Source organism: Hippichthys cyanospilos, chromosome 20 (genome assembly GCF_059441005.1).
Source record: "Hippichthys cyanospilos isolate Australia breed blue-spotted pipefish chromosome 20, RoL_Hcya_1.0, whole genome shotgun sequence".
NCBI lineage: Eukaryota > Metazoa > Chordata > Actinopteri > Syngnathiformes > Syngnathidae > Hippichthys > Hippichthys cyanospilos.
In genome coordinates, this window is record NC_142388.1 from 2,720,522 (window position 1) to 2,735,550 (window position 15,029).

Here is a 15,029-nt window from a genome sequence, read left to right on the forward strand (position 1 = left end):
GTAACATCTGGAGAACATTGCGAACGTTACCATTTTTTGGTAATGGCATGTACCTTTAATTACTTATAGCTAGTACACATAGCGTGTACGCTAACAGCGTTAAACTAATGAGAGAACATTTTGTATGGCATACAGTTGGGAGCGATAAACCATTCAGACAACATTACCATTTATTGTCGATTGTATGTTTTCGCATGCACCTTTTATCAAGTATAGCTAGTACGTATAGAATGTACGCTAGCAGTGTTAGACTAATCATAGAACATTCCTTATTATGTATAGAACATACACTAGCGGAGATCAACCATTCAGAGAAGATTATGTACAGTATGTTACCATTTATTGCCCACGGTATGTTTGAGCATGGACCTTATATTACGGTGCGGCCTTGGTACGTATTTAGCATGGAAATTGATTCCATAATCGAGACGGTGTGGAAATGACCGAAGTTTGAATTTAAAGCAGAAGAGTCTCGGTCTGACTCAGCGTATCATCGGAGTTGTTTAACATTATTTGGATCGGGCCAACAAGCGTCAAATTCATTTGGAAGAAACGCCGCGGAAGCATTAACACTGAGACCTCTGGGAACGGACGCCCCACAGGTCTTATTCAAAAATCATTTTCGGGGATTCGCGTCAAGAGGCAAAGAGCTGTCGCCCGGCATCAGCGTCCAATCTTCGCCAGCAAACAAAAAAAAGCTCCGTCCAAACACAAATGGAAACGGACACTCGCTCGCAATGTGCTGACACGACGCAACCGTTTCCCTGCATGGTGGAAATGACTTTTACCTGAACACTCAAAGGCACCTACAGTCAACATGCAGACACACACAGCTTGCTACAATGGTTTCAGCCATTAAAAATTCATGCCACTGCAGCAACAGTGTCTAAAAATGAGCAGTGGGACCAGCTGCTGATGAGCGTGCGGAGCCGGGGACACAGCGTGATACGGAGTGTCTCCGCAATGTCAATTTATGAGTGAGACCGCAGAAAATCATTTTGCCGCGCCGTGTAAGAGCATCGCATTACAGCGTGTCTCAGCCAGTTGAGAGAGCGGCTAACACAAAAGCGGTTAGCCCTCCGGACGCTAACGTCGTCGCCCGGCGAGGGTTTTAATGCGCTCGCTCAACGTTTCGTCAGCGATCGACGCAACGGGCAATTACATGCGAAAGCGAGAGCATGGCCAGCAAGAGAAATCGGGCCAATCAAGACTTAACGGGGGGGCCGGTGGCGCGGCTAGCCGAGACCTCTCGCCGCCGCCGCCGCGCTCATCGTTCACATCCGCGAGATAGCCGGGGCTTGTGGCTTATCAAACAAATTAGCTGCGAAATCAAAGCTGCAAGGTTATCCCTCCGCGTTCCCAGGCCGCCCTTGTTATGAGTCACGCGAGGCTTCGGCTCCAGACGTGGCTCGGTTTCCACTCGGATTTGGAGCAAATTAGCCCGACTTCCAAATTCTGCAAACTCCGCCCCCACATAACACTGAGTCACACGGCGGAATGGCGACCATCGCTTTTGGCTGCTCTCCATATACAGACGGTTCCTTTCCTACTGTGTAAATTCTTTTTCTCCTCTTGGTTTTTCTCAAGTCGCAGCCCCCCTGTTGCTTGCGTTCGCTTTTGGGTTTTGCCGCGGCAGGTGACGAACTCGGGATGCGTCTTACAATAAGCGTTGCCGGATTTTCAAGGACGCCGAAGCCGCATGAAAACAATGCCAAAAGAAAAAAGTCATTTTTGTTGCAAAACCGCAAATGAAGTTTGGCGACAGAGACTCTCCACACTTTACTTTTCAGCTGCAGGTAATGTCCGTCACATAGCATAATTGTCTAAGTGATTTTTCAAGCTTTCTGTTTTTTTTAATCATGCAGTATTATCTATTTTATGGTATTTCCCTCCGTTTGATCCAACATGTAATTAAGTATATTTTAAAAACAAAACAAAGTGTGTTTGAAGAATGTTTTTTTCCTGTTTTCCAGAAATACTGAAACATGACAGGCGAAAATAAATTAAATTGTTTAAAATTAAATTACAAATCTAGTCAAGTAGTATTGTTAAAAATATATGTATATGTATAAATGTATGTATATATAGTCGATCAGACTATGAAGAGGACTGCGGAATCCCACCAAAAGCAAAACAAAACTAAACACTTTGTCGGAGAACAAACATGAATAACAATCCCTTGTCACAAAGAAACTTTCCTCCATACGTCTCCAACTGCGCAATTGTCTTGCTGAAACCTTTAGCTCATCGCCCCCCCGGTCCATTCCGACCTCCTTCACATCACAGCCGCGCCGCGCTTGGATCGGACAGAAAGGCTCAAACAGCCCCCCCGGCTGGTCTTGTGCTTGGATGTAAACACACTCATATGCATATATTGCACACAAACACACAGAAATACCAACAGGCTGCGGTGGGGGAGGGGCTGTGTGTATGTCCGCCATGTGGCAAGGCATTAAAGGCTGAGTCACGCCGTCATGGGACACATGAGTGTCTTCCCTACAGGGGTCTTGGCATGATGGCAGATTTGAGGGCAGCCAGCCGAGTGCGCGCGTGTGTGTGTGTGTGTGTGTGTGTGTGTGTGTGTATGAAGGGGTTGAACCAGCAGGGACGAGGGTGCACGTCAAGACGAGCCTCGCTCTATTTGACAGGCGGCGCTAAGTGCCAAATCAGGGCTCCAATCACAGCCTCCGCCACAGCCGAGCCAGCAAAAGGCCACTTGGACGCACTCAAGTAAAGTTCACAACAAAATGCCATGGGTTCAGGTTGGCAGCCACCGGGCCGGAGGGCAAGGCCTGTTTATTCTCCCTCGTTTGCATTGCGCTGCAAAGGCAAACTTCATTGAATAATCATGAAAATAAATAATGATAATATAATTAAATAATATTAAATTATATTAATAACAGTATTTAAACAATAATTATTAAATATATAAACAAATATAGTTGCTTGTTTGATTAAATAAATTGCAGTAAAACAATAAATAAACATAAATAAATGAAGCGGCCCTTAAGTCACCCTTGCTCCAAATGGTCTGATTTAAATTAAAATATAAGCAGCAATAAAATACATTTTTTTTTGTGCTACGATAACCTTCATATAAATTCCTTAGGTAGCGCACACAGACATGCTAATACGACTAGAATACTTGTGGGCACTGGAGGCTATTTGGTGAAGTTAAAAAAACAAAACAAAAGGAGCGAAAAAAATAAAAAGGAAACAAAAGGAAATAAAAAAAATCATTCAAATATCAAGCGCCAGTGTGTTCGACTCAGAATGCCCGAGAGCAACATTATCCACATGGCCAGGCCGGCTGTCCAGACTTGTTAGCGACTGCAGAAGTAGACGCTAATATTCTCCAGCTGGAGTTGTTTAGAGGAACACGAGGAAAAGTAATAGCAAGCCCTGAGCAAAAGAAGGTAAGCGCACGGCGGCGCGAGCTTCCAGAGAATATTCCGGAAGAAATTGAAGCACAGGGGCGGAAAATTCGAGTCGGGAGCTACTTCGGGAGCATGGAGAACGGTTGCCGAAAAAAAGCTAATGCTTCGCTTGGGCGCTAATGCTAATTGCAGAGTACATTCTCGATTTTCGATTAGCCTCGGCTCTGTGGACCAAAAGTTGGACTGCCACCAGAAGTCATGAAAATTTGACCATTGTAGCATAGCAACAACAGCACAGATCCCGCCCCAAAATATTCGGCTGAAAAAGAGAAGGAAAAAAAAAAAACACAAACAGCGACGAGCAAAGAATGGCTCGTTTCTATCTTAATGACGCAGGCTAACGAGGCCTGTCGCTAATTAGCTGTGTCGTTTTAATGAATGCCGAGACAATTAGAGGATGGATTGATAAGTCAATCGCCAGAATGAGAAGACGTTTGATTGATTGTGAAAGATGACTCCTGTGTCGTACGTTATGTTTCACTTTAATTGGCTGCGATTCGTTTTCTTGTGTTTCTGTACAGCCGAAAAGTCGCTGGGTGGTTTCAGTTTTATGTTTACACTTGTAGCAAATAATGAGGGTTTTCATCACATTCTTATGTAAAAACCGTGGCACGTCGGTCTGCTAATTGACCATTTTTTCCAATTAAAGTTAGCTTCGAATTTGACTGGCTCTTGAGATTCAGAATTGCACAACCAGGAGCAATAACTGAACCAAAAAAAAGCAGATGACTTATTTTTATGAAACGGATCAAAATGATCCATCAACCCATTTTGCCTCCCCGTTTTATAACATTCTATGCCTTAAAGAAATGATTTAGTTATTTAGTAGCTTTGGGTTATAGTCCCACAGTAATTTGTAATGCAAGTAGATAATATTGCCAAAAAAACATGAAAACTGTGATGCAGATGTCCATCGATCGATCGATAGAGCTGATAAAAGCTAGCTAGCTAGCTAGATGTAGATATATAGATGGAAGCTAGATAGCTAGCTAAATATATAGATGGAAGCTATCTAGCTAAATAGATAGGATAGATAGATACATGGAAGCTAGCTAGCTAGCTAGTTAGACAAGATAGACAGATGAAAGCTAGCTAGCTAGATATCGTTAGATCTTGGGTGTCAAACGGCCGTGTGCCAGAACAGGTGGATTTAATTTAATCTGCAAGGATACAAATGAGCTGATTTTTTTTTTTTCAATAAATGAAAAACTTGAAATGTTTTATGATTAATAGTAATGTTCATGTGTTATGATTAATGGTTATATTGTCCTATTCATCCTATTTTGGACAGCCTTAAAAAAGAATAATAAATCCAAAGTTTTTGTCAAGTTATATAGCTAGCGAGCTGGCTAGCTAGCTACTAGAGAGAGCGAGATAGACACAGAGACAGACAGACAGACAGAAAGACAGACAGACAAAAGCGAGTCTTCGGCCATGCCTGAACAAGGGCATAGCATAAGCTTAGAAAAAAAAAAATCCTCATACATGCGTCAACAAAAAAAAAAACAATGTGTCAACATGACTACTATATGGCGTGTTTTCTCATCTTTCCGCGAGGTCATTGTGTGAAAGCAGACTCGCAGCCTCCCTAGGATTTGTCTTTCCAAACGTGAGGCTCAGATGTCACTACTGTCTGTGTGCATAGCCAAGGTAATTAAAGGTTGCATTTTTATTGATTCGGCGCACTGAAGTTCTGCGTCGCTGTCGTGTATGATTAGCCTGACGCTGATTTAAAGAGCTGGCGTAATGCGAAGCAGCTATGTTGACCGGACAAGCGGGTTACCGATGGATACTCCTCAGTGGCCAGCGAGAACGTCTCTGCTGATTGATCGGAAACCTTGATCGACATTCCATTTCTAATATTTGTTTCACAAAGTCATATTTTTTATACAATTGTATAATTCACATGTAGTTTTCCATTTCAAGAGGGCGGCCATTTTGTAGTTCTGGGAACAACCAATCAGCTCGACGGTTTTCTGGGTTAGGTCATGTGACATTCAAAAACCGAGCCACGATTGGTCGTGCTATAACCCCTTAAGCAACAGACTAAACACAAACGTTAAATCCTTCATCCTCTGCAAAGAACTAGTGACGCACCGACGAGTTGGTAAGGTGACTAACAATTGAAAATGACATTACAGACGCTCAGAGCTCATGTAACGGCCAATCACAGCTTAGGTTCTGAATGTCACATGACGAAACCCAGAAACCGGTGAGAGCGGAGCAACTGCGATGTCATTTTATTTTCATTTTTATCACTTTATTTTCAGTTTAAATCTTAAGGACTTCGAGTGAATGTAATTCTGTCTCCTGTGTCATTTTGTTGGCTTTTGGTTTTGTTTTCCGAATGACAATTGTCAGTATGTGACAGTATCACATAATCTGTTATAAAGAAAAAAAACAAAACAATTTTATTCCTCAAACTTGCCTAAGGGGAAAACAACCAATCAGAGACAGGGGGCGGGACATAAAAAGACAAATAGTCCTGTAGGGACACTATGACCTTGAGGAGCTTTTCTGAAACTATGCGGTAATAACCACTTCAAGAAACAGATGTAAATTTCCACTCCAATTGTGCAAACAGCCAGACAAATAAAAGAGCATTGTTTTGAGCTGTTAAATCCTCATGGGAGAGTTCAAGCCTCACAGATATCAAATCAATAAAAAAAAAAAAAAAAAAAAAGACGACACAGGGAGGCTGCTATAGTGACAGCGAAGAAGTGGCGGCGCGGTTCGCACCATGACCGTACAGGAGGATATCGAGCGTGAGCCCTAATCGATAGGCGGGGGAGCGGGCCGCACAAGTGGTCCGATTGACTTTGAAACAGAAGCGGTGTTCATAAATTCTCAACTGACTGCGACCTTTTCGTCCTTTGGGTGCTACCCTGTGGACGACGTCCACGAGAGAAGATGGCCGACCCTGTAACCTGCCGCGCTACCATTTCCGCAACTTTTTCGCTTTCGCTATAGTTTTTACATTGTTGCCAAAGTGCTACGGTGTATGGCTATTCTTCTGATTTATGAGACTTGGCCACCAGGGAGCAGTATAAAAGTCATTAAAGGACAAAAGTCTTACCTAAACCACTTAAGGAATGCATTGATCATATTTGTTCAAGGAGATGAAAAATAAAGAACGCCAAAAAGTATTTTTACAGTTAATTGTCTGTCTACATGTGTTGATGCACCTTTTGTGTTCAAATACCTGTTACTGAAACCAGTGGTTTTCACTCCTGAAGATAAATTATGAGCGATCTGTTTTAGTTTTTATTATTTTTATTCAGAAACTCCGGAAGATAGATCATTTAACAATCTTTTATTTGGGGAATTGAGAAAAAAAACAGTAATAAAACAAAAGCATATGAGAGACAATTTTGCAAAAGGGTCACCATAAGAAAATTGCTGCATTTTCCAATTAATTTGCTCTTAGTTTGAAAAAAAAGTACTATTTTTTTTACAGCATTCAAAGCATTAAATGACTTTTCTGAAAGCATTTTCTGCACTCAAAAAACAGTTGGGTGAAAAATAAACCAGTAATGGATCTAAAAATATGACCCAAATTCCTTCGGCTAGCTTAAATGGTCATACAACCGCTAACATCAGTGCTTTTCATTAGCCTGTATATTGCATTTTGTACTTTATATTAGCATGTACAAAAATCTAAATTGGTGGTATTTTATACACAACATGTAATTCTTTCCATCATATTTTAAAACTGCATTATAAAAATGAGGGTGTATATACGTACGTGCGCCCACATGACCGTTTGTATTTACATGGAGCCAATTGAGCGTTCGCTTCCGTCTATTGGGAACAATTAATGCGCGGGTTGCTGACCTCACAGTTGCCGCTATCATCTCACACACACATACACACACAATGCATGTCTGTGGACCCTTCTCAATTTGAAAGCTTCAAGTAATTGAGTACCTGACGTACTAAATTAATTTATTTTGTACTAATATAAGATTAATTCGTAACTTAGATACACAAAGTAGTGGGGAAAAAAAACGTAAATACATGTCTTTTCATTGTTAAAATTAGAAAAGTCAACAACAAGTTCCGGAACAATCTTTATTGAGTATTAAGCGGCGGCCCTCATCAAGTAGTCATGGTGAGCGGCGAGGACGTGTGGCATCCCGAATTACGATGACTCACGTGAAGACCGACGACGGAGCGAGCGGGTGCGCAACGTTCCCTCACATTAAGGCTAATCCTCTTCGGAATCTTTTCATTAAGAGCCTGGGAAGTAGATTTCCAAAGTCATACGTCTGGCTTAAGCTCGCGCGCGGCCGGGGCCCCTCGTGGACGCCAAGCGGAACGCCGAGTGCATCTCGCAGACGCCCATTCGATTTGGCTGCCTTGCCCGAGTTTAAAAGACTTAAGCGGACCGGCCTGTCAGCGACGGCGGCTAAATTGTTGCGGCACTGATGCAGCACAATTTGTTTTGCGCTTGTGAGAGGCGGCGGAACTGGGGAAAAGCATGAAAGATGCTTTGATTAAGTCGCTGCTAAAACACACACACATACAGCGCACGCGCGCATCCTGCTTGGTGGTGAGAGGTCAGGGTCTGCAACGCCTTCCGCTAATGCTAATTAGCATCTAATTAGCATCCGTTAAGCAACAGAATAAACGCGAACCATTTTTTCACTGTCAGCAAAGCATGACTAGTATAAGTGCCGTACAGAGGATCTAACAAGGAGCTGAGGTAACAACTATAAATTATATTATCGTTGCTCAGGGCTAACATAACGCCCAATCATCAAATGTCACATGATCAAACACAGATAACTGGTGAGCCTTGAGATACTGATGTCATTTTCAATCAATAGGAAGCGAAAAAATGGAGATGGATGAAAACGGGGGGATTTTGCATCTTAATTCATATCCCAAAAACGCATTATCAATCGTAGACTTGCGAGGGTGCATAAAAAACAATGTTTGAGGAAAATGTACTTGATTTTGATGTCTAAAGCTGTCAATGGAAGTGAATTAGTTAATTTCATTGGTTTAGTTTTATATATTGTAGTGTTTATTGTATTTTCCTGTATTTTAGTGGGAGCCTAACCAATACTTCAAAAATATTTAGAACAATTGGTATTGTTGATTGTAAATTAGATTCATTTATTGCTTGTGACTTAAAAAAAAAATGACATTGGAAAAGACCCTTGAAAAAAAATGATGTAAAGTGCAATTGTATTACTGGCATTCAGATTTTTCCATAGACACCAAAAAAAAATCGCCCAAAAAATCCCCAATAATGTCGTGATTCACCGGAATATTGCTGGAATGGGGCAGAATTTTCATTTTCATTCACAATCCAATCATTTCTCTGCCCTTTCATAGCCTTTTTTTTTTTTTAAACATGGCAATCCAGTCACACACTCATAATATAAACATGTTTATCCATTCAGAAAGCCGGCGTAATCCCCATTAAGTTTCACTCTTCACTCTAGTGGATGGATAGCTGCGCAACGTCGCGCATATTTCATCTCAGCAAACCAATTGTTCCATCTATTTTTAACATCACTTCCATACCAAAAGTCCACACGTTATGAAAACAAACCGAGCAGCGGCCCGAGCGCCCGCCGATCGTTGTGTCGGTCCGGGTGGCCGTCCTTTCCCTCCTTCACACAACGGCGATGGGACAAGCTCCTCGCTTTCCGGAGCGCCGGTCATCAAATACGGGACACTTCTGGGACGGGATCACAGGAGGGCCGATGGGTTTTAGGGCTCCGGGGGGGGCTCAACCGCTCACCTCGGATAATACGCGCACATCCTCACCTCCCGTCCCTGCTATAAATCTCAGTGCTGTGCCACAGTGCCAGCCCGAGGCCCTTGATCTGCCACTTCCTGTAATTCTCTGCAGGGGGGAGCTTTAGAACGCTTTTGCCAAATATCCTGGCAGCCAGGACACTTGCGCATGTACACAATTACAGCACAAAAAAAAAAAAAGAGCCCTTGGAGAAAAGTGTGCACCAGCCAGTTTTCTCATCAGCTAAACTCTGCCAGACCTCAAGTGGAACATCCAAAAATGATGCGCTCCAACCCAGTGCATTTGATACCTGAGACTTTGAGACGTCACATGAATCCACCCTCCAGTATCGCCATCTGGCAATTATAGAAACCGCCAATATGAAAAATAGACAAAAACACATAATAGAAGGGAATACTGTATTTGAAATTGTGCTTTTCAATTCCTTTTTGCAAAGGAAGGAGAAAACATTTTGTGCTCCCACCACTCACCACAGTAACTATAAATATTGATTCCATCCAAAAAATTAATAACTAATAAGCAATACTAATCAACTTTCAACTAATATTTACTTTTTGCAAGGTTTATACAGGTTACAGAATAATCTGAAACTGAAAAAAAACAACTCCCATGCATCAAAGTGCCTGAAATATAAAAAAGTCAATCCTTATTTAGACCAGAAAAATCTTTGATCAACTGAACTGTTTGATCAGAAATATTCAATCAATAAAAATAAAATGTTTGATTTTGACAATGAGAGCGACGCTGCACCACCTTGTGCCATGGATACGCAATTACACTTCATGCTTGAATTCCATATCTATCTATCTATATATGTATATATATATATATATATATATATATATATATATATATGAATAATCCATATCAGTCAATATTATTAATGCAGCGTATTGACTCGTCTTGACTTGTGAAAGTCTTCGTTTGTCTGCAAGACTGTTGTACTGCCCCCGGTGGCCAATTTCTGCATATCAGCCACAACAACTTAAATCATAAAGCACAGAAAAACTCCCATGACTAATCTGATTTCAGTCGTACTGATTCTGGAGGTACTGGGCAGATTACATTAACATGGCAACACACAGACACGAAAAACCGATTGGCCCTCCAAAAAAAATAACAAAAAATTATGAAGTCTCCATTCCGGCTCCATTTGTGCGCACTGCGCTGCTATCGCCGCCATCAAATGAGCAGACAAAGAAGAGACGCACGACTCCCACTTGACCTTGACTCTGATAAGACTTTTTGTCTGAGCTAGCGATCAGTCAAACTCCAGATGCGTCCCTCGATTCTATTTCACAGGCGCCGATCTTCAGCTACTGACGGCACGCAGGAGCGTCCTGCTCGCTTCGTGTCCCGCTAATCTCCACGAAGCTTCTTCGCTCCTTCTTTCGTACAAGGCCATTGAAAACTGGATTCCTTCATCCTTATAGGCTATAGGAAAAGTCTAGTGTGTCTAGTTCACACCCATGCCAGGTTTTTTTGTGATGCTCAAAAACGAGGATTCATTTTGAACGATTTCCCAGCATGGATCTTTCATATAAATTCTATCACTTCATTTGCATAAGTGTGCACACCCTCCTATAACTGACACAATCCTCCATGCATATAAAGCAATTAGTGCTTTGCCCCAGGCCAACATGAGATCTGAATTTTGGCCTGTTTTACTGCCGCTTCACCTAAGTTTTTGTGATCTGTTGGCCAGTGTAAGACACTTTTATAATTCAGGATGCCATACATAAACTTGACGCTGTCTTTTTCAGCTGTCCTCGGGTTGATTTCCTAACCTTCACATCGCAGGTGAGCGGGCGCGGGCTGCCAGCGAGCAAACGGCCAAGCCGTCAGCTCTCGGTCACGCTAATGAGCTGGCGCGGGTTGTTGGACAGGCGAGGGAACACACGGAGGACCTGTAAAAGCAGCCTGACAGCGGCGAGCTCGGCGGCGTCCTCTGAAGCCGAACGACTCCCCGCGGTGGCGTTTGTTTGCAAGCTGTCGTCGCCGTTTGCCACGGCGTTCTGCTCATACGTTTGCTAACTTTTTTAGCGGTTACTCCCATGCACGCTTAGCATTTAAGCATACATACAGATCAGCATGTAAAGTACGCAAACACTCGTCTAAACCTCGAAGTTTTTGAACAAGGCGTTGGTCACTTACCTTCAGGCTGTTTCCGGGAAAATGGCGGGATTCTCGATATCAAGCCGCGCCCGTCACGATTTTGGACAAGGGCCGCTTGGAAAGGATACAATCTGAGCGCTCCGCTCTGCGTCCCGATGGCCAGGATCTTCTGCACGGGGTCGAACGCCATGGACGACGGCTGGTACGGGAAGCCATGGCGAACGGTCTGCGCGGAGACGGGAGAGTTTCAATTAGCATTTGACAGCTGCCGTGTGACTTTGGGAAATGATTTTGCGCACCTGGTAAAGGGTAAACAAACACGGCAGATGGAGGTGAAAGTGGAAAAGTCAAACGCTGTGTTTGGAATCACTCGGTTTTCTCACAGCGCTGTTTGAATGTGTAGGGACAATCGAATTTGTAGTACTAGTGAACAACTATTGTACGATTTTCTGTTGAGTGTGTAAAAAAGCATTTGCTGGATTATAATGAATTGCCATCACATTTATGCTAATTTACATTAGCCTGTTTATGGTGTTTCATATTATGTGTTAACATTAAGCAAGTAGACTTAACTGAGCTCAAACAATGTGGATATAAATATTATATATATATATATATATATATATATATATATATATATATATATATATATATATATATATATATATAAATAAAAACGCTTTCCTGCATTGTAGAATATGGAGTGAGAAAATAATTCCCAAAACAGCCAAATTACTTTCTGTCACAGTTATATTTTGGCAGCGCTATTTCGAATAGAATACTTTTATAATCACGGTCCTATTTTGAGATTCCTCCTCTATCGCTCGTTTTTTTAAACCTTTTTTCCCTTCGTCACCGCCTCCCACATGAAGTCGTGATTAAGTCTGGAGATAACAGGAAATCAGCAACAAACGCAGAGATTTTGACTTGTTTTTTTTTTTTGTTGTTTTTACCCAACTCCGGTACTCTGTAGGTGTGCAATTGTGGCTTTATGACATCAGTCATCTGGCAGAAGGCTGTGTTTGTTTGCTCAGTGGCAGACGGTAAAAGGATGTTACGTAAGAAGAGCCCAGTGCAGCATAGACACCTGCCGTCCTCGCAATCTCGCCGCGGTGCGAATTGTGCACCCCGGCCACCGCATTAGGTACACCTACCTGCACAAATGAATGGCAAGTGTTGCCATTCACATTGCTTGATATGTATCCATTCAACAATATCTGTATTGTATGACATTGTATCTGTTTATACTTCTGTTACTTTTTCCACTGATTTAGTAACAAAAACATCCTCTGCCTGCTCATTCGCCTATCATAATTCACATGCAGCCAAAGCCAATCTAATTATTCCCATACACCCAGAATGCACACAAACAATTCACATACTCACATGATGCAAACATTTGCAGAATCCGTCCATTCACGGACACATCGTGTAAATATCTGGCTATCCATTCACGTGTGCGTAATGTAAATGTTCATTTGGCCATTCACAGACACAGCGCAAACATCTGTCTGCCCGTTCGCGTATACAGTACACTACACCCACAATGTAAACATTGAGCTCTTCATTCACAAACGCAATGTAATGTCTTTTCATTTACAGAATGGACATGCATAATGTGCTTGATGGGGGGGATAAAAAAAAAAAACGCTCCAAAAAATATTCAACTTCTATTTGCCAAGATGCTATGATAGTAGATGAAGACTAAGAAAATACATAAATAAAAAACATTCATCCTAATCTCAAATGGGTGTACCAATAGGGTATGTGAATGCAATTCAGGGGGTACATGTGATTTTAAGAGGTTTTCTAGAGCTTGGTATGACAGGAACAGTGCCATTTCCTTTTCAAATCAAGAGCAAAGTAACTGTAACACGAAGGCACTCGTTGCTAAATCGTGATTGCGTCGACCTTACAAGGTCACTCAACTAAAACGCGAGCAAAAATGTGGTGTGCGGCAAACCAATGCACCAACTGAAATGTTCTGAAGTAACAGGTCATTTTATCTTAAATTCTCACACTACTGTACTGATAGTACCCATCAGAAGACCATATGTTCTCATAAGTTTCCAAAGTCTTCAAACGGGATTCGTTATATTTTTATCAGGGCCTCTGCAGGTATCAGCAAATCTAGTTAGAGGCATTTCAATGCCGTGAGCACGAACACTTTTCTTTTCAAATTAAGAGCAAATGAATTGGAACATGAAGCAACTTCGTGCAAATGTGCGTTATAATGACTCCTTCGCGTGACGCTGTGCGCCTTTATGTTGTTAAGTTTTAGGGGAATTCGGAGTATAACGTTGACTTCACGCTCGTTGGTCTCCACTTCAGACACCAAAACCATCGTGTCAACATTAAACAAGTGTACCTCCTGACTTCACACCGCAGGATATAGAGAACGAGCAAGCACAGAGCGTGCGGGGCGCATGCTGCATTATTAACCCCATCCACATGCTGTTATTGTGGATGCCGGAGGGGAGGGCAAGGGGCAAGGCTTTTTTTTTTGCTTAATTCCACTAACAACTGGCTTCAGGCCGCCACCTCCAGCGCGAAAACCAATCAACGGGGCAACAAACACACATCCGCACTATGTTCCACTGATATCCCATTCCCCACCATTCCGCTAATCCAAAGCAAGCTGATTATGCAAGAGGAGATCAGCGTGGTCCATCCCCTGTAATATGACAGTTCACGCCGAGAACGTGTGCACGCCGGTTGCAAAAAACAACACGGGGGCCCCGATCCAGTGCTTTTATGTAAATGAGCGGAGGCCAAAGGGGACAAGTATGCGTGTGTGTGTGTGTGTGGGGGGGGGACCTCAAGGGGAATTAACACGGCGTTTAATTTCCTGTGGCATGAGTCGGGAACGTAAAGCACATCGGCCAAGAGAATTTGACGCCACGGCGTGAAAATCTTTGAAACGCGCAAAACCTCAAAGCAACTGCTGTTAACTCATCCGCCCTCCTCCCCCTTCCCACGCCCACAACGTCCACCCCGCAGGTGATCATTGCATGGTGATGACACCCCCCCCCCCCCCCCCTTTCCACCCCAACGTTCTTCTTTTACCTTACAGAGCTGGAAATGCTCGGACTGGAGGTGCTCGTGGACCAGATGGTTCTCCTGCGGACCCACTTGGACCAAGGGGTTGGAGGAGGAGGGGGCGGAGGAGGACGAGGAGGAGGAGGACGCCTCTTTCAAGCCGTCCAACACCTTCCTGATGTTGAACTTCTTCATTTTTGGTCACTGCGGAAGGAGGGGAGCACACGTTGGGCATGAGTGGAAGTGGAAGGAGAGGGTGGGGGTGGGGGGGCGGGGGGGGGGGGGGGCACTTACATGCACACGTAGTCTCTCTCTCTCTCTCTCTCTCTCCACCCGGTAAATCTCACGTTTTTAGAGCGTGTTTTTCTGCGAGCTCTCCATGCTGCAAGGCTGGAGCCACACAGTCTTCTCGATCGGTTGAGGGGGAAAAAAAAACGGGGAGGAGGGAAAAGGGAAGAAGCTGCAGAGATGCTGATGCGTCGGTCGTTCGGTGCGGCGATGTACTCGGACCGTGGCCCCACTGCGTCTCTCCGCGGCTCGGCTCAACCTCCTCCACTTGCCCCCTCCCCTTCTCTCTCTCTCTCTCTCGCTCTCTCTCCATTCTGCTTCCCGTACGCATGCGCATCACTCGGACGCAGAATCCCGCCACCTTGTCTCTACTCCCA

The 15,029-nt window shown here is 43.3% G+C and overlaps 1 protein-coding gene across 4 annotated transcripts in view; it reads right to left on the reverse strand.

Moving 5' to 3' along the window:
- stxbp5a (syntaxin binding protein 5a (tomosyn)) overlaps nt 1-14,937 on the reverse strand; it is a 64,329-nt gene extending 49,392 nt beyond the window's left edge. For 2 of the 4 annotated variants that reach the window (XM_088403299.1, XM_088403297.1), the window contains exons 1-3: nt 14,659-14,920; nt 14,392-14,568; nt 11,454-11,551 (exon numbers count right to left, since the gene is read on the reverse strand). In XM_088403299.1, the coding sequence (XP_088259425.1) occupies nt 11,454-11,551; nt 14,392-14,559 (266 nt within the window). In that variant the 5' untranslated portion in view covers nt 14,560-14,568; nt 14,659-14,920. Of the gene's footprint in view, nt 1-11,453; nt 11,552-14,391; nt 14,569-14,658 lie in introns of all 4 variants that reach the window. The other 2 variants (XR_015863793.1, XM_088403298.1) reach the window with 2 other exon arrangements.
- Between the last annotated feature and the right edge of the window lie 92 nt (nt 14,938-15,029).